The 26906-nt window shown below is 45.8% G+C and overlaps 1 protein-coding gene across 1 annotated transcript in view; it reads left to right on the forward strand.

The window, feature by feature from the left end:
* LOC144119098 (monocarboxylate transporter 5-like) overlaps nt 1-26906 on the forward strand; it is a 77089-nt gene that overhangs the window by 45796 nt on the left and 4387 nt on the right. Inside the window, exons 2-4 of the mRNA XM_077651814.1 lie at nt 9557-9827; nt 17282-17425; nt 19389-20408. Of these exons, the coding sequence (XP_077507940.1) occupies nt 9596-9827; nt 17282-17425; nt 19389-20408 (1396 nt within the window). The 5' untranslated portion in view covers nt 9557-9595. The remainder of the gene's footprint in view (nt 1-9556; nt 9828-17281; nt 17426-19388; nt 20409-26906) is intronic.

Here is a 26906-nt window from a genome sequence, read left to right on the forward strand (position 1 = left end):
GCCCTCCCCCTCATCCCCCCCCCACACACACAAAATTTAAGTGCGAAAGCACTCATACAGTGGGCGAGTAAAATTATTTGTCGCCGTCACTTAACCGAGTGGAAGAAGCTGCCAACTCGGGCTACCAACTTTGATATGGCAATCGAACTATCCGGGATCCAGATTTCGTGGGTGTGGATCTGAAGCCTCGTCGCAGGAATTGGCCGGGGCTGACACCTCGGGCTACCAACCTGTAGATGGGAATCGAATACACCAGGGCACCCAGTCAGAGGCGCTGCTGCTATAGGTCATACAGGAACGTCAATTCAGATATGTTAGAAAGCGGGGCTTGAAATCTGTGTCGCTCCTGCCAACTTGGACAGCATACAGCACGGTCCTCTTCATAAACATGCCTCTTGTGGGCGGTAGTTGGCTGATGACGGCCGAGCGGGCCATGGGATGAGTCAAAACTGATTTGGTCCAGCCTAAAAATTTCGGTGACCCACCCCCCAAAATAAGGCCGGAAAATCCTTAGATGTGGATGGACCGTCAAGGTTTCGAAGCGAACGAATACCTTCGTTTTTGGCGTAGTCAAACCGTCTCTCATTTTTTTTCAGACCCCTGATAACGTCGCACAGATTTATAAAGCACCGCTATATCGATCCCCCAATTCACACGGCAGCTATTCGCAGGTGTTTGCCCAGGCTTGGAAACAATCGTTATTTGGACCGCTAGCTCGCAGAAAATGGCAGTGTTAATGACAATACTAAATTAACTCAGTTTAAAGATTTTGGTTTGAATAACAACGGATAAATCACACGTGGACAAGACGGAAGAGCGATAACGAAAACAGTGAGTAGACTCAACAGACAAGATTACACAGGTCTTCTTTCGAAGACTTTCCGTTGCGCACTGGCCGCTGCGGGTGGAAGTGGAAAGCCCCGGGCGACACCCACTGTGGGCGGAGGTGGGTGAAACGCCACGAGGCGGCCTCACTGTTTAGTGAGGAATTGCTTCAAAAAGTCGGCGCACCAGAACAGCTCACGGAAGCCTGCCGCGACGCATCAAGTGCTTCCACCGCATCTGCCCTCCACTGTCGAGTATGCTCTTTTAACTTCATTATCTAACTGTTTGGGGCTTTTCCTTAAGCCTAATGCTTCACTCATGCGAGTATTTGAGAGCACGTAGGTTGACATGAACGTCGCGTTAGGCTACTTAGACCTCGTTTTGTGCATACTGGAAAGAATGGCTGCTATTTATTAGGAGTGGTTTCACAAAATATTCTTTGTATTTCATAGGAGAGCGGCTGATTTTTGCGTGAGCTCGGGAAGATGCGAGTGGTTGGCACTTATAAGCATCCGGCTAATTAATCTTCGACTTCAACTGAGGAATACTATAGGCGAGCGACGTTTATTCCTGACATGGACGACCTCACAGTTTAACAAGGTAAAGTTTTTGGCCAGTTGGTGCGACATTATGACTAAGAAATTGGAACAGACGCAGGACAAAGTGAGAACACAACACAGGGCGGTACTTACAACTGAAATTTTATTGAAAAACACCATGGCTTTTACAGATGAGAAACACGTGTGCGCTGCAATCACAAATGACAAGGAACCAGAAAATATTAAGACACAAAAGAAAAATCTTCTCGGAAGATAAAAAAACGACAGGTCGCACGTGGAAATGAAAAAGCGATAATGGCACTAAAACTAAAAAAGAAAGCTCGCGATAATGATAACAACCCAGGTTCAGAAACGCAGAAGACAACAAACGCTCGTGGAAGTGATGCCACAGAATGAGCATAGATGTACTTCACAGCCCATCTTGAGCGCCGCTTTGGAAACCATTGGGCCACTTTAAGTAGTTTGCAGACAACGCGCATCCCTGCACTAAGGGGAGAGTGGCAGATGTGGAAAGCAATATGCGAAGCAAGACAAGTGGAGCAGACGCTGTGCTACGCCAATGGCGCGTTAATGGACTGCGACAAGGTCCTATTTCTAAATGTTCATGAACTCCTCAAAATTTTAGCAACGCTGACAGAGACTACCGTAGCCGCAGAACACAGTTTATCTACATTGATGAAAGTCAAAACATATTTTCGGAACTGAACAGGTGAACAGCGCCTTAACGGGATATAGCCCTGATATCAATTCATTGGGCTCGAGTTAGCATTGACGAAATTATTGCGGCTTTTATTGGCTGAAGAAAAAGGCACACCGTCATATATAGCGCTTTTTTGTGATCTATATATTATGCCACTCACATAAAGATGTGTTAATGCTGATGCTAATGCTTATTTGTAGAAGTGCGCAGATCACCAAGGTGTCGCTTCTGTGTGGCGATATTTACGGTTATGTGTGCAATTCTGTGTATTGTTTTCGTCGCTTAAATTGTAAGCTGTGTGTTTAGCTTTCACGGTGCGTATATGCTTCGCACCAGCTGCTTCTAAAGAAGGTGCATACAATGCCGCACTGAAGTGAAGCTCTATTTCTTGTTTCTTTCTTGTACCATCAGAAGCTGAGTGAAGCCAGATTAATTAATTTAGTTACGATTTTGTGTGAAATAAAACAGGATGATCTTTGTTTTGTAGTCGACGTTTTCGTATTTACTTGAGTGTTTTTTTTTTCAGGACACTGTATATACAACCATGTTGTATTAATGATAGCCGGGTATGAAAGTTCGTCTGTGTGAGTCATCATAGTGAAAGTCGCACCTCACATGCGCACCAGAGAAGGAGAACCTTGTTCCGTTGCCCCCCGTCCCCCGCACAACCCCCGAAAAAAAAAATCCTGTCAACGCGCCTGGTCTAAAACACATTTTTCCATAGTGCACACCACAACGCGTTCGCTTCGTGCCCCTCTACCAAGGTAGAACAGATGACTCTTAGTGGCGTATAAAGTGTTCTAATGGTCGTCCAGTTTTGAGCCTATCCGGCGCGGTAACCTATTCAGGCCTGTTTCTGCTGGCGGGCAAGGTTTGACACATCTCTATGTGAGACAGTTAGTTGCACATTTCTTCGTTTTCCGTGACAGTTCCCATCCAATTATCAACATATCCCTGCAAACTAACCTTGTGAACCTTTTTCCGGACATAGTGGTCTCTCCTAATTTTATCCAGTGGCCCATATTATTTGGTTTTATGAAGAAAGTTTATGGCTCAGTGCGTTTTCTGGCAGCTCGTTTTTCTTAGAGTGCTTATTCCCTTTTCATGGGAACAACGCTCTACACAGGGAAAAAAAAAACGACTACTTAACGATGGGCGCACGACAAGCGCTCACTAACAACTGAGATTTATTCAGGTACGAATGTACATCCAACTACCCACAGTGCTGCCTTGCTTGCGCTTATTCACCGTTTCTCATAAAGATTTAGAGAAAGGATAGATATTTACGCTCTTCCCGCGTAGATTTTATTGCTCTCTCTACTCTCATTGCATTGGTCATGATGTGCAGAGAGGAGTACGTAAAATGGTGATTTCGCGTAGTACTACAACGTTTTTCTTTAAACTTCACGCAAAAGTTCTAGCTGCTAAAATGTAGCATCACAAAAAAAAAATTTTCTCCTGTAAATTGTCGCCTGTATGATGCCCCTGAAACTATCGAACAATGCTTTATTGGCTGCAAAGACGCCATATCATATCGGCGCATTCTACAAAGGACCCTGAAGAAAGACTTTGTTTTAAATTCTCACAGTGTGCCTTACCTAATGGTCAGCCAATATGACCACGAATATTTGACATGATTTTCCTTCTTGGACTGCATAGCCTGTGAAAAACGCACATGTTGGACCCGAATGCAGAGTATGTCGTCTTTTTCAGCTCACATGTCGGCCACATGGTGTACAAGGTGATATACACTTACGAAGACAGTGACTGTCAACGGGAGTGGTTCCTGTTAAGGATGTCTTGCCTTTTCTTGCCACCGTTTTAGTTCATATTCAAAATATTATTACGTGACGGTCAGCCGAAGAATGAGCCGGGTTGACTGATAGCAATGAGATGATTTATTGGCCACTGGCGTAGAGCTCCGTTCCGCGCCACTGCCAGCTTCGTCGTCTTCGTCCCACTACCCGGGGCCACCGACCGATCGTCCCGATCGTCCCGATCGGTGACACAGAGGCGTGCGAAGTTGTGATGGGCTTCAGAAGAGGGAGCACAGGAAAGAGAAAGTGGTGATGTGCTGGCCGCCACGATGAAGGATATGGCTGAACGACTCTGGGTCCGTGAAGCTTCCGGCCCTCAAGTCACCAGGAGCCGACGGCCGAGGCCCCAGGACGCGGTGGACGGCATGGGCAGGGGAACATTGTCGTCCATAGGTAGGCGAACTCACTCATGAGTGGACTCACCTGGGCTCACTCACACTCATTTCAGATCACGATCTGAGTCGTGAGTAAATCTGGGCTCACATTCAGACCATGATCTGAACGTGAGTCCGGACTCACGTTCAAATCATGATCTTAGCCGTGAGTGGGTCCGGACTCACGTTCAGATCATAATCTCAGTCATAAGTGAATCCGGATTCACGTTCAGATCATGATCTGAGCCGTGAGTGAGCCCGGTCTAATATTCACATCATGATCTGAGTCGTGAGTGAGTCCAAACTCATATTCAGATCGTGATCTGAGTCATGAGTCCGGGCTCACATGCAGTTCATGATCTGAGTCGCGAGTCTGGACTCATGCTCAGCTCGCAATGCGAGTCATAGTGCGGGCTCACCTTAAGATCATGATCTGAGTCTTGGCGAGTCCGGGTTCACATTCAGATCATTATCAGTCGTGATCAGTCAGGTAGTGTTTCCTGTGTATACATAACATTTATTAAGCCTCTAATCGAGATGATGATGCAAATCAATTTCATTGTTTTCTGATATGTAATTTATGTGGCTGTTGCACTAAAGATTATTAAAACACGAGAAAAGTTTATTGGCCGCCGCTCTTGGTCTCAGTTGATATTAGCTCTATTTGGCTGTAACGCGCTTTCTGTAGTTCTCCTTTTGCTGTTTCTTAATTAGTTGCAAAACGCATGCAGCGGCCCAGATCATTGAGTCCCGTGATGGGCAGCTACAAGCCTCTAGGCCTCTCAGGCAGGCCTGCCTACAGGTTATCTGCAGTTAAGAGCTCATCGCATCGCAGTGCTAACATTTTTTATTGCATTTTAACTTTAAGTCGTTAGGTCGGAATATTACCCAGTTTTCTTACCCATAGCACCATATTTTTTACCTTTAATTCTTTCTTTTTTATGCATGCAATGTCTCAAAACATACTCCGTCTGGACGCACGGTCAGGGGGCTAGACCTAATCAGCAAGAAAGGAATTCATACTTACGAATGTTGAAGCTAAATGCGGATTTCTTTTTGTTTAATTATTCCGGGCCATACCTTAGTAATGGAAACAGGAAAATTAGCCTTACCTTTACAGCTCGGCACAAAATTGACCAAACCTTGAACCAAATGAAGAAAGACGACATGATGACAAGCACGGGCAAATATTTCTTGCAAGCTATTTATTCGCTCACCACTCATGTTCGTCACTGACTGGCATATCTTTAAATTTCTATGGTAGGGCGCAAAGTGACCGAAAGAAGGAAAGCGGTGATGTGAAGGTGCGGTACGGTCAATGGCAGTTTTTTTTTGTTCTCTTTAGGGATCGTTTGAATGAATGTGCCAAAGCTCAAGTAAGAGCTTTTTTGGTAATTTGCTTCTTTCCCGATGGTGGTGCATTCGTCAAATTTGATTCTATGGTACGAGTCCTCGGAATATTCGGCTATCCAATTATGCTCACTTGCGAAGTCGCGAACGTCGTTTTTGTGCTGCAGCATGGACAAATTGCAGAATGTTTATTGCGCTCCAAATGAAAACCTTTGTTCACCGACGAAATGTTCACATCTTGTTCGAAAAGAAAGAGAGGATGTGAATCTTTAGCTGTATAAAAAGAAGTTGTTGAAAGGACACAGGAGAGAAGCCCTGAAAGCTTTCCACTATATATACCTTTACGAGGTCCAGTGATATTCAACGCACGTACCGCACCTTGCGAGAGAGATCACAGCATTGTCGCATGCAGCCTACCTACCGCAGCGGCGTGCTGGCGGCGTCGCTGAAAATGTCCCCCTGAGCGCGGCGTTGCGCCTTGCTTGACTGACTGTTTCGCTAGAGGAAGAGTGCAATAAGCGTGCCTTCTGAAGCTAGCGCACTACTTGGCTTGTGCGAAAAGCGGGCCGTAGCCAGAAAGCCATGGCAGGCACGCGTGGCTGAGACGCCACACACGAGTGACGTCATCATCTTTATCGCGACTTTTGCCTTCCGAAAGGGCAAGACGACTTTCGCGATGAATGGAAACGGGTCTGGAGGCGTCCCTCCTCCTTCCTGGATTACAATACCCCCCCCCCCCCCCCACTAAGATAACAAAGCAGACAACAATGCAACAGCAGATAACAAAGCAAAGTTATCCAGAGGGTGCTCGCTCAAGATGGGAGCGGCTGACCCCCTCCGCCGCATGAGCGAGGTACCACTCTCACGCATGACGTGATGTGCATGTAAACAGTGGCGTGTCGCCTCCGCGAGATATACTAGAAAATACGATGAGCCCCGGTCGTATTCATGTATTCATGTAAACATAGCTAGAGATTACACAAAAATAAAGGTACTCGCCGCGGCGGTGATTTGGCCTTAATTTGAATCGCTCGCGTCCACACCATCAGGTGGGACAGCAAAGTGTGGCTGGAAGCAGCAGTTCATTGCCGATTGAGTACGCGACCAACGCAGCGAAACAACTTTCACCTCCCAAGTCCTCGACAAAAACTCAGAGACAAGCAGTGCTCTCGCATTTACATATCATAATAAGAATTGCTTAGGTGCCCGCATAATTTTTGTGAAGTAGGGGGTCTATTTTCGGAGGCGAGCCCCACCTCTCTCCTGCCTGCAGATGTGTGCGAGCCGCACCGCTGCACAAGCGTTTGTGTGTCCCAGGTGAATCGGTGAAGCTAGCACCCAACGTGTTTGGTGGGCTGATCACACTGTAGAAGGCACAATTTTTGCTCACGTCCATGGTGTGTGGAAGAAAGAAAACGGCAGAAGATTTAACCCTGACATTGAGACTAAACATTATACTCCAGATGGGATCCGCTCAGGGGTAATAATGGAGAAGGGTCGCAGAGGAGAAAAGCTGTAGAATAGAAAAATTAGTTTATAACTGTATATAGCACAATAGCCGAACGGGCGAGTTCGTGGTACATATTGGTACCACCAACATATTCGTACATATTGGTACATACTGGTACATATTGCGCTGTTTTCCACCAATATGTATATAGCAGCAACGTACCTAACAGTAGCGTAGCAGTTCTAAAGTCCTTACAGGAGGCTCTCGCTGCTCTTGAGAGGGTCTAATTTATGGTTCAAACACAGAAAGAGCCCGATTGAAAGGCTTGATAATAGAATTAATTCTGGAGAAATGGTAGCGCAGCATAGAAAAAAAAAGACAATAAAGCCAAAATATTGCAACACCAAAATCAGTGTTTATATATGTTCTAAAGGTTGCCAAAAATCGTCAGTGAATCCTAGAGCACATTTCCATAAAGTACAAGAACAGGGGCCATAGTTGCCACATATAGATGTTCTTTCAGGCGCGTAACGTGGGCCGTTGGGCGTAAGGCAGATTCAGCTGTCCGATGAGTGAGCTTATAGAAGTCGTGAGTCATGGAGACACTGGCTGAGTAATGAGTTAAAATGGGCGAGTGAGTCTGAATGATGGTTTGGTTTGGTTTGGTTTAGGGGGTTTAATGTCCCAAAGCAACTCAGGCTATGTGAGACGCCGTAGTGAAGGGCTCCGGAAATTTCGACCACCTGGGGTTCTTTAACGTGCACTGACATCGCACAGTACACGGGACTCTAGAATTTCGCCTCCATCGAAATTCGACCGCCGCGGCCGGGATCGAGCCTGCGTCTTTCGGGCCGGCAGCCGAGCACCGTAACCACTCAGCCACCGCGGCGGCTTGAGCCTGAATGAGTGAGCGCAGATGAATTGTGAGTCAAGATGAGTTGTGAGACCGAATGAATGAGCCCAGATGAGTCGTTAGTCAGAATGAGTGAGTCCACATTTGTCGTGAGTCGAAATGAACGAGCCCAGATGAGTCGTTAGTTGGAATGAGTGAGTCAAAATGAGTCGTGAATTCAAATGAGTGAGTGAGCCTAGATGAGTCGTGAGTGAGTGAGACGTGTGTCGCTATTAGTTGTTGACCCCGGATGGGTGATGAGTCTGAGCGAGCCCAAGTAGTCCAAATGAGTCGTGAGTTTAAATGAGTGAGTGAGTGAGACGTGTGTCGCTATTATTGGTTGACGCCGGATGAGTGGTGTGCCTGAGTGAGCCCAAGTAGTTGTGATCATAACTGAATTTGAGTTCGTGAGTTCGAGTGAGCCCAAGGTTCTGTGAGTGTGATTTTGTGTGAATTCGTAGGTTGGCCAAATTTTTGTGAGGGAGCCTGCGTGAGCACTCGTGATTTTGCCGAGGTATAGTTTCGTCACGTGTGGACAGCGTCTCGGGTCGGTGGGGTCGGATCCTTGCGTCAGGTTCAGTTCGTCCTGTCGAGTGGTCTGGGCGGTGGACGGGGCGGAGGGGGGGGGGGGGGGGGGTGGGGGGGCACAACGGCGAAATCGGTTCGGGTCTGAAAGGCTGGGGCACGACCGGGCGATGCAAGCCAAGAACTCATGGCCGACAACCACGGCTGACGCATGTGCCGAAGCTCGAGGACCAAGATGGGAATGAACTGCGCACCTCACGCCAAGTGTTAAGTGACGGTCAGCCAAAGAATTAGACGGGTTGACTGATGGCAATGAGAAGATTTATTGACCACTCGTCTAGCGCCAGCGCTCCGTGCTGCGCCACTGTCGGCTTCGTCATCTTCGTTCCAATATTATATGTATCACCAAATCGCCCTCCTACTATTCTTTTAGTTAAGCTGTTATAAGACGTGCGTTTTAGTTGTGTGCTTTCTTGTTTCCGTTAACCTGCTCAGCTACTGGCTAATTACTTTGTAAATATTGTATATAGCTCTGTCTTGCATACAAATGCGCTTAATAAATACCACTGCGAAAAAAAAACCCTTCGTAGAGTATTCTTTGCATGCCCCCTGGCGCACAGACGACCTGGGTTTGAACAGCAATGCTGCCGAATTTCTTTATTCGAATGGTCGTTATCGTGCAGACACGCTCTGTCGACACGTCCTGCACGAACATTTTCGTGCGTATACGCTCTGCAGACACGCTTTGCCGATACGCTCTCACAGACAGGTCCTGTACACGCCAATCATGAGACAAGAACAGCTAAAAGATGACATGCCGATTAAATGATAACACGTGCAACTAACTGGCCCGGCAACATAATGCAGTGCCCTTTGTTGCGCCAAAACAGCCAGTGAACAAAGAACTCTCTCAGACGCACCTGCAGATCTCAAGTTAAACCTATCAAAAAGGTTTTTAAAGGCACTTGCACATTTCCCAGTAGTACAGATACAGCGACAGGTTCTTTCGATCAATGCGCCTAACCGAAGTATGTTAAACACTGGCTTCTACTTCTTCTACCAGGAAGAAGCATCACCTCGGCCTTATTCTGCCTATAAAACCATGGCTCCTGCACTCCCATCAGCACGAGGGATGGTAGGAGCCAGGACAAAGGGTCCTCCTGTGGACGTGTGCTGGGGCGTACCACTCCTAGCCGCCCTTTCCACGCTGGTGCTGACTCTGCCGGTGTCCTACATGGCGGTGCTCTTCGTATTCTTCGTGGACGACTACAATGTCAGCCGGGAGCGGGCGTCCTGGCCGCAGAATGTGCTCACCATGGCTACGCACGTCTCGGGTACTCGCTTTGCTACAATCAAGAGCTGTGAAGCTTGCAAGCTTGTTACATTGTTACATTACTAGTAATCTCAGGTTCACTAGCTTCTTCTCTTCCCTCAAGTCTAAGCGAATTGGAGGCTTTACCATTCTTTGGTTACTACAACGCAACTTTCCGAACGCCTCCTCATTGAGTTCCTCCAAGCCTCCAAGTCGATTTCATTAGTGTCTCACCATTTGGGCTCTTCCACGCCCACTTCTTATCTAGTTTACGGAAGAAGGTATTCATCTTCCTTGAATTTTTTTTCCCCCGCGAACTCTGCAAATAACTGCCCCCCCCCCCCCCCCCGCCCCTGCTATGCTTAAAGCGTGTATCGTAGGCACTTATCGCCGGGTCTCCGGCCTGCTTCTTTCCTACCTTCCATTGAAGCCGCCGATCAGTACATTGTACTGTGATTTTACTTTCTTCATTGCTGGCTCCTCGCCTTCACTGAAGCATCCAGCGATCTGCTCATCATGGCTGGAGGTGTGCGCGCAGGCCTGCACAACCTTCAACCTATCCTCTTATTAAGCCTAATTACGTTAGCTGTCACCCTCTCGTTAACAATATAGAGGTCCTCTATGTTTCCAGCTATATCTTGATTGATGAGGTATCCCACACCTAGTTCTCGCCTGTCCACTAGTCCACAATATCACGGTACGTGCCAGCCTCTTAGTACAGTATACGCCTCAACTGTCCTCCCAACATCACTAAGCCCTAAGACATCCTATTGAATACCCGCTAGTTCCTCGAACAACACTGCTTGGTTATCCTCACTGGATAAGGCTCTACCGTTAAATGTTGCTAGTTTCATTTTTCAATACCGACCTGTCTGGAGCCAAAGATTCTTAGCACCCTCTGCTGCGTCAAAGTTCCGACCACCGCATAGGTCATTTGCTCCGCAGCCGCTGGAGATTTAGGGCAGACGGTAATTTGGTTTGTTCAAAGAAGATTCTGGCTAAATCCTGCTGTGATGAGGGAGTCCGTTTTTAACCGAGATCAGGTTGCACTCTAGGCCTGGTTATGCATTTATGTCGAAACGAACAAGTTTAAGGCGATAGCCTTTAATGGCTCACACTCGCGTTGACCGTCCGTCCGTTTCATCGCCACCTAGGTCACGTGACCTTGGTCGCGGTGACCGTCCGTTCGTTACGTCGCCAGCTAGGTCACGTGGCGCCACCCCTCCCGCCAGCTGCTCTTCTGCTCTCAGGAAATGCATTCAAGCGCGGCAAATTAAAATCATTGCCGTGAGTCGCAAACGGCTTTCGCCTTCTCGCAGTTAAGCGATATCTAAGTGCGTACAACGAATTTTTTATTAAATCCGGTGGAGCATTTTGCTGCCCTGGTATTCAAACCCCGGTCTTCGTGTACGCTAGCGAATGCTCAACCTATATGCCATCGCTGCTTCCCGCGGGAGCCCGTTAACGAGTTGGCGGTAAGAGGGAAAGTAGAGGAATTCAGCACATCGCTGCAGAGCAGATATTCTGCATTAACTGATGAAGACGATTCCAATATTCAAACAATGAATGAAAATCTCACAGCTACATTACAGACTGCGCAGTAGAAGTAGGTGGTAGGATGGTTCGACAGGGAACAGGCAAAATATCTTAGGAGACGAATAATCTCATTAAAAAAACGCGAAAGCATGGAAGCGTCTAATCCTAACTGAAAGAATAAAACTGGCACAGATATTAAACTTAATAAATACGGGCAAGATAGCCGACACAGGGAGGTTTAATATGGAGAGAATTGAGCATGTCCTAAAGAACGGAGGTATGCTAAACATGGTGAAGAGGAAATTAGGCATAGGCAAAAACCAGATGAATGATGAATTCATTAAGAGACCAAGATGACAATGCCATTAGCAATATGGATTAGATAGCTATCTAACTGAAGACTTCTACACAAATCTATACAGCCGCCAGTGCAATGTAATCAGGAGGTTAATAGACAAGCAATACCACACAGTACTGGTACATCCCGGCAATAGCGACAATGCAATTCAAAGGGGGAGAGCAGCTGGTGAGAATCAGGTAACAGCAAATCTGTTGAAGGGCTGAGGAGCATTGTACTAGAAAAACTAGCCACCCTGTTTTCGTCAAGCCTGCGACCAGGAGCGTACCGGAACCTTGGAAGAACGCTAACATCATCTTAATTCTTAAGAAACCAGACGTCAAGTGCTTCAAAAATTAATGACCGATCAGCCTAATATCCGTTGCCTACAAGGTATTTAGTAAGTATTCGCTAATAGAGTAAGGAGATCCTTCAACCAAATGATAAGGCAGGTTTTCAGAAATGGTTACTCAACAACAGATCATATTGGCGCTATCAATCAGTTGATACAGAAATTGCGCTGAGTATAATGAACCCCTATATATAACATTTGTAGATTTACAGAGAGAACTTCACATACTCGAATCTTCAGCATCATGCGGGCATTGCTTAATCAGGGTGTTGAAGTGCCTTATGGAAAATTACTGTATGACATATACAGCGGGTGCACAGCTTCTATAGTCTTCCACAAAGTCAGCAATAAAACTCCAATCAGAAAGGATGTCAGACAGGGAGACAAAATCTCGCTAATGGTATTGACCGCCTGCTTACAAGAAGTATTCCGAGGCCTGGATTATATATAATCGAAGATAACAGAAGAATGAGTAAGTAATCTGCTATTCGCTGATGATACTGCCTTGCTAGGTCACTCCGTAGATAAACGCTAAAACATTATCAATGAGTTAGACAGACAGAGCAGAACAGTGTGTCTAAAAATGCATATGCAGAAAGCCAAACTAATGTTCAACACTCTCGGAGGGGAACGGCAGCACACAATTGGTAGCGAAGTGCGGGCGGTGGTAAAGGAATGCGTCTAAATTAGGTAGGTAGTGATTGCAGATACTAATCAGGAAAGAGAATAAGTAGAAGAATAAGAATGATGTGGAACGCGTTTGACAGGTTCGCTCAGTTCACAAATGGCAGTTTTCGAATACCCCTCAAGACAAAAGTCTACAACAACTGTATCTTGGCGGTACTATCTTATGGAGAACAAATGTGCCGGCTAACGAAAAGGGTTCAGCTTAAGTTAACGACAATGCAGAGAGCTACGGAAAGAGAAATGATAAGTGTAGCGTTAAGAGACCGGAAGCGGGCACAGTGACTTAGGGCAGAAACTCTGTTTAATGACATTCGAAATCAAAAGGAAAAAATGGGCTTGGGCAGGGCATGTAATGCGTAGGCGAAATAGCCGCCGGTCTGTAAGGGTAACGGAGCGGATTCCAAGGCAAGACAAGCGTAGCAGGGTGCGGCAGAAAGTTAGTTTGATGGATGAGATTAGGTTTGCAGAGATATGATGGCCGCAGCTGGCAAGGGACAAGATTATTTGGAGAGACATGGGAGATGTCAATGCCCTCCAGCGGTCGTAGTGAGGCTAATGATGGTGAATCTCAGGCATGAGACAACGTTCAAGAGCAGTAACTTATATCCTTTGTGCAGCTATGGGGTAAAATGTACCCATGTACTCATTAAGGAATTTTCCAGGGCGATAAAGGTTTGGATGGTGTGCCGATAGAATAACGCAGCTGAATGTTTACGAGAAATCTATGGTATTGTTAACGAAGGGATAATTTACGTACTTTTGTTATTTTTTTTGCGCACTAAACTCATTCGGCGTTATTTGTGTGCTATATTCGGACCCAAAATTTTACGTCAGAGCAAAGGCCGTAATTGAAGGGCAGCTTTGGAATGTTAAATCACCCTAATCCGTTCCTTGTCCATAGACTACCCCATACTTGTTTAGAAATGCCCTCCTCACTGATGCAGCGCATTGTTTGAGTGGCATGAAACCTGGTGGCATGGCATTTATCAAAAAATTCGTCCTCTAAAGAATATATCATATTCGTATCCTCTACTCTTGCTAACTGCGCGTTAAGTACCCCTCAGAGTGTTCACCCGGCCAAATCTTTAACTGGCTCGAGTGCTGTATCACTAAATTCACCTTACAAAACAAAAGGCTTCCCTCGGTTAAAGCGCTGGTAATACTCCCACTGTAATTTTTCGCGTGATGTAGTATTTGGCGGTCTCTTTTGTTGATGCAATGGTTGAGTTGAATACCTCGCTGATTAGGTCAAAATTATTAGAAATCGTCATCGTCCGCACCTACGATGATCCAAAAGAAGTGGGATAGGTACATAGCAATGGTTCTCTTAGCGCAGTTGCGCTTACTCTGGGCAAACTACTTGTCGGCAATAGAAGCAGAGGTATTTTGCCCAGTAGAGGAAGTCAGATGGACCAGAACCATTGCTACACTAATCCTCTTGTTTTGACTCATCGCATCAGAAGAGGATGCGGATTTCTAATAATTTTATGTAATGAGGAGGTACTCTACTCAAACATTTTACTTCAAGGCGACTGCAAAATGAGATCTCATACTGCTACTTACAGCATCACTATGCCAGAAGTCAACGACAGAAACCATATACAATGTGCATTTAGCAATGCGACAGTCCAGCCAGTTAAAGATTAGGCCGGATATACATCATTCATTTTGCAGGCGATTAGGGAAGCTTCATTATCCCACAGCCTTATCAAAGGCGCTATCATTGACGCCGTATCCAGGAAACCTATTTTTGAGTTGTGTTATTTTTAAATGGCTTTGAAGCCAAATATAACAGCAATTGTTAAGACACCTGGCCGTATTGCTTTTTTCCCAGAACATTTCATGTTACCTCCCTCAATTTGACGTGAATGGCTAGGAATTTGCTTTTGTTTCTATGGTGATGATGATGCTATATTCTTATGGAGCAAGGGGAGCATTGACCAAAGAACTCTATAACAAAATTTATTTTTCGTTTCACAAGGTAAGTTGCAAAGACACCGTTTTCCAAGTATTTTATTCGAGAAAAACCTACGAACCAAGTCCGGGCAGTTTTCGAGATCAAACCCTGTATTTCCCGTGTACGAGGCTGATGCTCGAAAACATTGCTAGCCGCTGCGGGTCTTTTGGCTGTATGTTATACTAAGCGTGAAAGACTTTTCAGAGGCGGTAATTGGTAAACATAAAACGCTGGTCCCATTTTCACTTATACATCACGAAAAAGCTATAACCTGTACCTTATTTTCAATTACGCGGAAAGGTTTCATAAAATTCGATCGCCAACGTCATCAGAAGGACAATACAACACGGATAGAGCGTGATAAATGGCTGTGAGTTTGATGCAACGTTGTGCGTCCCATTTGCTCTCTAATAACCAGAAGCGATAACTGCAGGTGCGAAGTGTGGTTAGGATTCTTTGTCTGAATGGCTGCAGAGGTGTTTGATTGTCAATATTTCTGGTCCGTTAAATTTGTTGAAACGAACACAAACGTTACTCATCGCACCTGTCATTGGTTGTTACAGCTACACAGCTGCAATTTCAGTGGCAATTATGTGTCGAGTGCTGTCGCAGCCGCTTCCTCCTTTGTCACTTACAGCACTAAATTTAATCACAAAAATAAGCAGCGTAGTAAAAAACCCGAGAACTGCTTTCCCGCTGAGGGTTTCATCTTATGCTGCTACATTCTGTCCAGAATATGTGATATTCGTCCTTGTGTCTTCGTTCAGCCGCATTGTTTTGTTTGCATAAATGTCGTCTCCCTGCTGCTGCGCCGCCGCTACACAAGCCGCGATTGAAAGGAACTTCTTAATAGTCATTTTGTTCGATGACTTGAGTGTTTGCAAAGGTAATAGCAAACCGCCCCATTTCTCTTCTAGGAGAGAAAACTAGGGAGGCTAGCTTTTAAAGAGCATCCCAACCCGCGTTTCCTTACGTTACGCGAGTCGTCAATTCTTGTTCAGGCCTTTAAAAACGATATTTAAGTCCATGATTGTCGCAGATGCATGCATTACGGCATAAAACATCGTGAAAGAACCTTTTCATCAAAGTGTTGAAGTGATAAATTTTATCGTATAAGAAATTCATACAGACTACTACACTTCCTGAGTCAACTGTCGTAAGCATTAGTCGCGATTATGGAGGCAGAAGTCAAACGTTCAGGAAAACCCTAAAAGAAACTTCATCCTAGAAAGCATTTTGAAGCGTTGATAAAACAAACATGCAACCAAATAGGCACGATTTTGAATTCAGTGCGGAAATGGTATTGGACACTTTAAAAAAATGTAAAGTATGACTCACCTAAGCATCGCTTCGAAGCTAAATTCATCAAACATAGTTTTATGCTGTAAGGTGAAACAGAAAAAGTTGTTCAAATTTATGTGTTTACCTTGGAAAACAGCTTAAGTAGATACACTGACTGTAAGTTGAAGTCGATAGAAAAGCTCACCCGCGCCAGGCAGGCGTAAAAACAAAAAGCGACGGTGAAGTAAGCATTGCTTCCTCAACATAGGCAACAGACCACTACTGTCAGGCGCATGAACACACCGTACTGCAAGTCCCGTACGCACCAGCCGAAGCCATGCCATGCCATGCGACCCAAGCCATGCGACCGAGCATTCATGCTAAGTGTGCGGGTGGCGTTGCAGCTCCTAGCAAATTCCATTCTCGCTAAACACTTAATCCTTGTCGTACTCATCGTCAATGAAACCATCATTAGGACAGTGTGCAGTGTGGAGATGGAAAACTGACGATTTGTGAAGGTGGTTATTGAACTAACCACGGCGAATACTTCAGCTTCATTTCAGCGAGGTTAAAAAGAAAAAAAAACTGCAGCGAAGGCATGCAAATATCGCCTTCATCTGCGCCACTTGATGCCTGACTATCCACCTACTTGTGTAAAAAGACGGGGACCAGCGTGCAAAGAAAATGACTTATGCTGTGCTCAAAATTTAACAACTGCATTTATTCCACAACTTTCAGCGAAATACATATCCCCTGAAGACTTCGCCATTGGCCACTGAAGCATTGGGAAAGCAAAATTCAAGCTTAAAGCTTGAATCAATACCCTTTAATGCAGGAATAATCAACATTTAGGCTACTTATAACTGATTCCTTCTAGCTAAATTTTAATCTCTCATTGCTGTCAAGGCCAGTGATGCAGGCGTATGCTATCAGAAATTATGCCTCTTTCTAAGACAATATATGCTTGGAAGTCTTGCACTATATTTTTCTTACAATTTACTCGTTTCTATTCGTGTTTTTCACTCAAGTATCGTCTTGCTTCTGAGCCGTTTAATAGAGTCTTATTGCACCCCTTAAAACTAAATGGTCTCAAAAGGAGCGGACAAATCTTCCCATTACCTTAAACATAATTAGAGCTTAAGAAGTTACGCGTTCCACTACACGACTAAGAGGCAAATTCTTGCGTAGTTACTTTTGGCATAAATAGTACGTACGTTTGTTGAAGGACCAAGCAGCTCTTCTGTACTCTTCTAGTTGGCATATGTATGGGTCGCAGAGTTGGCGCTCGCTCCAATGACCTAAAATTTCTCCTTTCGCTGTTTCTAGGCTTGCTCGTGGGTGCACTACAGCGCCGCGTACCTGTGGTGAACATCGTGGTTTTGGGAGCCTTCCTTGCATCCCTTGGGATCATCGCGTCCGCCTTCACCAGAGAAGTCATTTGGATGTCCATTACGCTGGGCGCAATGTATGGTAAGTATCGCTTTGCCGTGTTTGATCGCTTTGCGGTTTTTTCCCTGGAGGACACGTTCACTTCTCAACATAGTTTATGGTCTCTAGCTCCTGAAAGTTCTTGTGCGCGTTTGTAAAACAGTTAATCATATTCTCTAACATTCGATATGTGTAATAAGCATTCACAGCCCTAGCAGCACAAGTAATTGGCCCAACAATGTAATTGTATTGTCAAACCTGGCCCTACAAAGGACCAGGATGGGACCATCCGGTTGCAATAATGGGTCGATGACCTGTGCTGCTTGGGAGCGGCGTGTGGATGTGCTTTTGGCTTGTTAGATGCTCCTGGGGGTATGAATGGAAACAGTCGGTATCTACGGGAAAGAAATGATAAAGCAAGATATCAGCCGTCAGCTGAACGTAGCCGCTTTCACTTGATTCCGACTTAGTATTGGTTCTCCGTTCGTGAACACTTGGCAGGCGACATGCATAAACGGCGGATAGAAGTTCGCTGGAAGTTCCTCCAAAATGGCACAACGACTGCTGTGTAAAAACCAGTAAATAAAACACGATAGTTATGAGTTGTAGCCGATGCCTGTTATAGTAAATGTAGGGGCGTACAGAAAATGTGAGAGTGCTCCAGAATCGAAGTAGCAGTGGGTCGCCTGCGTATACGGGAGAATAAACACGAAGACAACATGCATATGACCTGCTTCCCAAATTCAGCATTTGGTTAAATAGATGGCATTTTAAAAACTCTCGGTGCCTGAAAAGGATATAGTGATTTGGCTCAATATTGTACATGAAATACCCAAGAAGCGGAGGCACCCCGCTGGAGCGGGCACACAGAACAAAGTAAGGCTGCCGACGCAAGGCAGTAACTTGAGAGCTTTTCCAGTGCTGGTTTGAGAATGAACAGATTTCAAAATCTACCAACTCTTCGCGACAAATCTGCGCTAACAAGGTTACCGTTAAAACCACAAATACCATAAAAAAGACATTGAGCTTTCGAGAGCAGAATGTGACGCCCGAGTTTACGCTTAATCTCAGCTGCTGTAGATCTGAAAACGTTCAGGAAACGAAACAGCTCAAGTATTTATGCAATGCCATCATAAGTCAGCTTGTGTGTAGAGGAAAACTCTCGCAATGGAAGGTTCAAAGGCGCCCGTGTGCTTTGCGAAATGTATGCACGTTAAAGATCGGCAGGTGCTCGAAATTATTCCGGAGCCCTCCACCACGACACCTCTTTATCTTCTTTTATCTGTTCCTTTGAGGCGCAATTCAGGCGTCCGCCGAGATGTGAGACAGATACTGCACCATTTTCTTCCCCAAAAACCAATTTCATTTCATGGAAGATTTTCAAACTTTTTTGTGTGTGATTGCGGTTCCAGAGCCAACGTTACCCTAGGAAGTTCAAAACTGGTTGTAGCTTAAACATTTTTCCGCACAAGGTGCTGACAGAAACGTAAATCTTTACGCACCAAGCCGTTCAGCTTATATCTCTACAGCTTTTCCAAATTTGCGGTGATGAGCATCAAACAGATCTCGTTATGATTGAGGTGTTGCAGAGTTATGCTATTTCAGGCTGCACAAGCACTAATGGAAACTGTAAGTGATCATATATAAAACTAAAGGAAGCGAAAATTCAAGTGTAACATCTTGAAGGCTACGCAAAATTTCAGATCGTACTTATTAGATTGGTACTTATATATATGTGGAAGGACAGCGCAGAAAGTTGAGTGCTTTGCAACTTTGGCGTGTGTTCACTTTCAAACGTGTTTTCACAAATTCGTTTGCAATGGAAGTGCTCTGCACCTATTCTTTTCTCGTTTTTTCGCGTCTATACGTGGCATAATTCTTCACTTTGTACTGCAAAGACAGTAATTTACACGCTTGTTTCGCTTGCAACGAGAGAAAGTGCTTCCCTCGCGATGTGTTCGGTTCGAGTAACGGTGCATTAATGTTCACAATTACTGGCCTGCAGGTCTGGGACTGGGCATGTACCTCGCCTCCGTCTCCATCTACCACCTCATGTGCTTCGACAAATACAAGGGAACAGCCTTATCACTCACCTTCATCGCGTGGGGTGTTTCCGGGCTGCTGGGCCCGGCGTTCCTCGCTTACCTTCGTGCAAACTACGCCCTCGACGGCACCCTTCTCATGACCGGGGGCGTACTATTGCATGCCGTGCCCCTGAGCATGCTTCTCAAAAACCCTTCTCCTGTCAAATGGAACAGCCTGAAAAATGGTTTTACAAAATGTTCCTTTTGGCCTCTACGGACGTACGCACGTACCAAAACGAGAGTACAAGTGGATGATCATCATAAGCCTCCGGCGACAATTACTCTAAGCAGTCTCAAACATCCCACGACATGGAAATCGGGTAGAAAGGCTGAAAAGTCTGTGAATACAGTTTGCGTTGAACCAGTTGTCGCCGAGGAAATAACTCAAGTCAGGAGAAAATCTCCCCAACTGCCTGAAGAATCTCGCAGGGGCTCGGAGTCTTCCGTTTCAAGCCTTGTTCGGAGCCTGCGCAGATTCGCGACAGAAGTTTTTCGAACGCCAGCGTTTTACGTGTTCCTCATAGCAACAGTGGCTGGTGATTACTCAAGCGTGTCGTTCAGCACAACGATCGTCGACTACGCCGTGGACAAGGGAATCGATGTGGACGTCGCCACGCATCTTGTGGAGTTCGCCGCCGCTGGAATGCTTCTTGGGCGCATCTTCATCGTGCCAATCTCAGACTGGATCCCAGTCAGCCGCTTCCCGCTTTTCGCGAGCTCCTACGGTTTGGAAGCCATCTGCGCGCTAGCCTTGCCGCACACCGGGTCCTTCGCTTCCATCGCCGCTTTGCGCGTCGCTGAAACGGTCGTACACGGGTACTCGTCGGCGATACGTGGAATTCTCCTTGCTGAGTACCTTGGCATCGAGAGGCTAGCCTCCTGCTCGGGCCTCTTTGGACTGGTCATGGTGCCAGTGTCTCTGGGCAGTGCGTCCATTATCGGTAAGTCCGGTAACACGCTGTTTTCTCCTGACAACCTATGGCATGTGCAAATGCCGTCACAAATATATTGACCACCTCTTTGGCGAAGCAATTTCAAATCCTTACGTCCAGAGCGTATTAATTAAAATTCACCAGTGATTTATGTAGATCTATGTAACAAGCTCAGAATTGCCCTGTTTATATCTTTTCAAATAAGGTGTCGAAATAAGACAATTAAATTATAGTTTTTTGTTATAGTTGCATTACATTATTCTTTTTTTCGTAGTGTAAACTCACATGAATGCAAAACTTTCCCACAGCTGAGAAATAACTGCAACTAGACGCAAGTAGCTATTGCAAACAGTAATTGAAAAAGAAGCGTACAAGTGCTTAAGATTAATATCATAATACCAGTTTTGCATAAAGAATGGCAGAAAGATTTGTATAGGTTTGAACTGTTTTGTTGAAAGGAAGAATTCTTCCACAAAAACATGTTCGCTATCTTCAGTCGTGTCGCCCTGTATGATCTGTATTCTTGTTTTATTTTCTGTCATATTTACGAAAGAATCAAACATCACAGTATCTGGAGTTATAGCGTCTTCAGTTAACTAGCACTTATTTTCAAAGAAAAAAATATGCCGGCCATTTTTTCCTTTCGCGCGGCTTAGTCTGAGCTAGCGATAAGAATATTTTTGGACAGATTAGGGTTAATGAACTGACCGCCAACCGCGGATTTTGACTCAAACCAATTACGACTTATGCTTGTTTCCACATTTTTTCTCTTTCCCTATTATTGAGGTTAGGAATAGATTGAACGCGAATTACCCTGCATTAGCTGGCTTGTAATCACGACAAGCGACGAGTATTGTTAGGGTGGATGCCGTAACATTGAATCGCAGTGGCTGGCGCACCCGCCCCATATTGGTATGGTGCGGGAGGTGCCTGGCTTATTTGTCCCTGGCTTATTTGTCGGAGACGCTCTTCAAGCCTCTTTTTCAGTTTCCGGCTTTGGTTAGAGACCTGCGGTGGCTGATGTTTCAACATCAAGCGCATACCAGCCACGTTTTGTGAAATCATACGAGCGCAGATAAAAGTTGGTGAAGAATATATAGAAACTACAGAGCAAGAGGCCGCCAGTTTAACACTCAGGATGATAGACTGTCCACGGGTTAGTGTTTTAAAGCAGCAGCAAGCGAAGCCGATCTGTTAAAGCAGCCGTGGGGTTGAACATAAGACTTCACACATCGCCGACGCAGGATTCTTAAGAAAGTATACTACTAATTACAGCGCAGTAGAACAAACAAATGCCTTAGAAAACGCGCAAGCGAGGTTCAACTGCGATCGCAATCGAAGACTAGACGCGCTTGAAGAAGGTACTCATTGACTGCCGAAAGTACAGTGTGTAGGAGCTACAGCAATCAATGTCTTTTCTTCACTGTTGGGAAGGACGAAATATTTCTGATCCGTCCCGGATCGAACGCTCGACCTTTGGATCGTCACAGGAACGCCAAATCTCCTGAAGTACGGCGACGGGCAGAGCTTTTTTTTTATTAACAGTATAAAACATATTGATCAAACAATTCGCGTCTTTCAAAAATTCAGCACTGAACGCACTTGCTTTTCCGCAATGTTGGACTAGCATCAGTTTTTATTTTTTTCACCCAACCCAGTGTTTCGAGCTTGTTAGGTGCGTGGAGTTTTTCAAATGCAATGAGAAGAGAGCTCATTGGCTATTCTCTCCCAAATATAGAAAAGAAGCACGCGTTTTGTGCAAATCACTATAACGTAATATGCCCTATAGCATAACAGACAACAGCTGGAAAATACAGACTTACATTCGGCCAGCAATCCCGGGCTTCTGAGGAGAGGGAAAGAACTGAAGAAGTAGAGGAATGTGTCGAGAATGGCAACATAACGCAGACAGAAGGATGTGATTACGAAAACTATGCAAACGGCATACTTAAGCACTGCGTCTACGCTACGAAACTTGGAACCATTCTCTCAAACCACCAGTTTTGCGTATTCAAGGGACATTTTACCTATAACCAGACAACTTTTCCTGCAATTTGTTCTTAATGTTTTACTATATATTTGCTGCATCTTGTGAAGCTAAAGATTGCTGTTTGCGTGAAGATATTTTTTTTATTTATAACTATAGCAATATTGTCAAGGAGCGCAAAATTTTCCCGTCCGGTACATACAAATATTTTTCAATATACGGAAAAAAGAAATCAGTACTCCTGAGTTTCAGAAGGAAACACCTCACAGAATGAAATCGGGCAACGGTTGATTGCTTCAGTTTTGTTATATGCTCTATAAATGGTATATAAAAACAAATTAATGTATGTCTTCTTAAAGATATGTGTTCAGAATTTTTTCCAGAATTAAGACAATGTTGACATTTTCTATTAAGAATATGTTGCAACTATTATTCGTGAAATTTTGTACGCAGAAAACAGGTATATATTAGTAGCGAGCAGGAAAATTTAACTAAATATTTTGATATGCAAACACAGATACGAGCAAGAATAGCTGATTAATGTGCAAGCCTCACAGCCATGCTTTAATGTGGGGGCGCAGGATATCCTCGTCCTTTAGCAGTGCTAGCAGGTTTTGACAACTCTCAAACGTGGCCGTAAGGAAACGCTTTCTGCACTACACCTACTTTCCCGTATTAAAAAATTGCTCTTCTTTCCTTACTAACTCTCTGAATTCTCTGATAGCTCGTGAAGATTTCCTTAACCGTCAGCAGCAGTTTTATAGGGAAAATTTTGTTTCAAATGACGTATGATTTAGCGTGGTTAAGCCAAATGGAGTTACGTGCGCCAGCAGTTCGGTTTTCACATGGGTTTCGGTTCGAAGCTCACATTTCAAGCGTCAAGCTGGCAAATATCGGCGAAATCGGTGAAGGAAATAGGCGAGTGGGGAACTTAATTCTCGCTCAATAAAACTGAACGCCGCACTTAAGGTCCCCCTTAAGCGTGTGACACTCATCTTTAATAAGTTATTCCTGTCCATATAAGCCATATTCGTCCCTCTTTGCATTCATTGGTCGGTGAGAGCCCTTATACCACTCCAGGCGCAGTGACGCTAACGTTAAGTGCTCACGCACCTCCCCTGCGATGGTTGGCTCTGCCACTGTTAGGGTTGGTGCAATTCAGGTTGCTTTTTCAGAGCAACACAGAAAAAGAGTGGCGAAAACAGTGAGTGACGTTCCGAGCGCCAGCGCACCAAATGGAAAAATGACGTCGAATATAATTTTGTGCACCAAAGGTAACGTCATTTCGCTGTTCTACCTACGTGGTGCCGCTACCGAGCAGTTGCGCGCTTCTATGGTCCGGCATCATACCTTCAAGCGGGACAGGTTTTAATCTTGAAGCTTCTGCCTGGTGCTCGAAAAATTGAGCCTCGCCATCCGCCCGTAGCACGTGGGTCCGCGAGCTTATAGAAGTATAGGACGAACGTACCAGTGAACCGGCCTTACGTTTCGTGTTCTTGTTTGTGCCACTGTGGTGCGTGATGCTCCGAAGCTTTCGGGAGCGTCCGTAATGTGGCGCCATTTCTTATCATTGCGCTCATTTGTTTTCTACCAAGAGGCGCTTTATGTGGTACAATCCGCCTTTTTCACGACGCGACTGGGTATGCGCCCATCCCCTGGCGGCGGTGTCGCGAAACATGTTGGAAGTGTCGCGCGCTCCACTCGAGACCGGCCGTGGAAGTGTAAACAAACCGGCTTCCTACTCCGGGTGCGTTGCTGCAGCCGTCGGGCGTTCAGTGCGACGCATTTGGCAATACCTACGACATGTGTTGCATAAGGCTTTAGTACCCAATATGTAAAGGGAAGAAAACTCGAATTTTTTCGCTTTGCGAACGCTTCCGGGACCGCCTTCGATGCGAAGCGTGGATAAAAGCCGTTCGCCGGCTCGACGATCGTGGCCGCCATTGGGCACCGTCAAACACGTCCATTAAACTGTGCGAGAATCACTTTGTGACAGGTACGGACGAGGTGCGGTGGTTCAATGCGTGTGCAGTCTATCACGAAATGGTTTATTCATGGGCAGGAAGGCCTCGAATGTCACCGCGGCACACGGACTTCGTTCCGACGCTTTTTGCTTTCTCAAATTAAGCAAGAAGGCCAAATGGGCAAATGCTGTGAGCCGCTTTTAACGCGCGATGGAGCGGACAACGAAAAAGAAGCTACGAGAGCATTCACGAATGGTGCTAAAATTTTGTCGTAATCCCCTATAGAAATTTCCTTGTTTATGCCACTACACCATGGCCAATCCCCTAGTTTGGGTTTATGCCACGCATTAAGAGGCAGAAGAAGAAGAAGGCGCGTTATGCGCGTGTTCGCATCATATCCATGATGAAACGTTCTGCGTGGTATCGCGGGAATGGCTCAATGTGCGCTTCTCGCGCACGTCTTTATGGACGCGCATACTTGGTTTAACCTATGCAGCGGTGTGCTGTGCGAAAATAAAGTAAAATGCTAGCAGAGCTGCCATGTTGCGAGTACGCTTGTGGTTTTATAGCTCGCGTAGCTATCCGGGAGCGCTTGAGCACAACGATTGCTTGTGAAAACTTGGTTTGGTTTGTTTTAGTGGGGTTTAACGTCCCAAAGTGAATCAGGCTATGAGGGACGCCGTACTGAAGGGCTCCGGAAATTTTGATCACCTGGTGTTCTTTACGTGCACTGACATCGTACAGTACACGGGCCTCTAAAATTTCGCCTTCATAGAAATTCTGTCACCGCGGCCGGGATAAAACCGCGTCTTTAGGGCCAGCAGCCGAGCGCCGTAACTACTGAGCCACCGCGGCGGGATTATGAAAACTGTTCTCCCCAGTCGTTTTCTGTGCTACGGCTTGCACGATGTAGTATCCGCCTTTCATGGATGGCAGGTATATACAGCGGAAAACGCCAGCCTCACTGACCGGGAATATTTCATTGAAAAGTTTGTACGGTATGTAGCCTTCATCTGCGAAGCGGTGGCGCTTGCTCAGCTGGCGATCGCATCGCATGCCGCATTATCGAAGATAGTGAAGAATTTGCTCTTTGGTGGGCACAGTAGCCTGCCTCGGGCTTCGCACCCAGCCCTCAGCCAATCCTATAAATCCTCCATGCACCAGGTGCTGCCCAGAACACGCCATCGTTGACAGATTCCAACAAAACGTGCTCCGCAGCGGCACTCAGTCCGGCTGGGTTGGGCGCACAGTACCCTTCCACGGCCTGTCTCTAGGGGAGCGCGCTCTCTCTCTTACGGCTTGTGCGAGAGGGGCAGTTGCGGCCTACCACCGCATCTCTCCGGCGGCGCTGCGAGCCTACCCTCTCCGCTCGAAGAGAGCCGCTGAAATGTTCGCTGGAGGCAGCCTCGGTGCGCGCTGGTTCTGACACGTTGCACTTGTTACTGAACGGCTGCCAGCGTTGAACAAGAACCTGGCAACCGTGTATTATGCAGCCGTCGCTATATATGCATGCGAAGCAGGGAAGTAGTAGATGGATCTCAAAGCATTGAAGTTGGCATGCAATGATGGCGCAGAGCTCGGCTGGATCATTTGGGACTGGCTCGAGTAAAATTGAAGCAAGGTATTTTAGTAACAACCAGGGTTAGGAAACATTTATTTTCATCTCAAAGGCCTGCAAGGTGCCTGTCGGTACTTCAAAATGTATTCTGACAATAATAGGATTTGCCGCTCCAATGCCTTCAAACGCATCTGTTCAATCTGTTCGCACTGCACGAAACACAAAAGATAAGACAGATCATTTGCTCTTTGAAACTCTGACAACGTTTCCCATAGTTGAAAGAACTTACAGCAATAACAAGAACTGCTTGTAATGAATTATTCAAGATTGTCGTGTGACTGCCAGTTCCGAGTGATGTCGTTTAGAGCCTGAAATGCTTGCGCGTTGGTTTGTGGATAAACCCAGACGGCTTGTCATTTTGGTCTGTCAATTTGTTTGTGTAATTGACGAGAAGAATTCGGAGAAACTTTTCCGAGATCAGATGTGCTAAGCGTTTGGCGTGGCTCCTGTCAACACCTTCCGGGCAGCATAGGAGGGGAGAATCTTCAAGATGTGGCTCAACGATTAGTTGTAAGGTTTGAAGAATATTTGATCGTGGAGGATCCTTGAACGCCTTTTAAAAAAACGTCGAAGTAATTTCCAAGAGCGCTAGAAATTCTGGCTTTGGATTGTGAAGTTGACCATTCTCCTGGGCACGCAGAAGTTTGTAAAGAGGGCTGCTAGTCTTGTTCGTCGTCACAAGCATAACGCAAGTCTCACACCCAAGATTATTTGGGTGTGACGCTTTTGGCAATATAGCCGAAGTTTGGCAATATAGCCGCCTACGTACACCTAGCCTGAATAAGTAACAGACGCAGCCGGAGCTGGATGATGTGCTCCCAGAGCTTTCAGTTCTTCAACTACATCTTGGGAAACAGAGGCGGCCGCTTCTTCAGCGTCTTCACCGTGATTAGTGGCTTCTTTCGATAGCAGTGCTTTTTTCTTCACAATGTGATGCA

Source organism: Amblyomma americanum, chromosome 2, assembly GCF_052857255.1.
Source record: "Amblyomma americanum isolate KBUSLIRL-KWMA chromosome 2, ASM5285725v1, whole genome shotgun sequence".
In the NCBI taxonomy this organism is placed as follows: domain Eukaryota; kingdom Metazoa; phylum Arthropoda; class Arachnida; order Ixodida; family Ixodidae; genus Amblyomma; species Amblyomma americanum.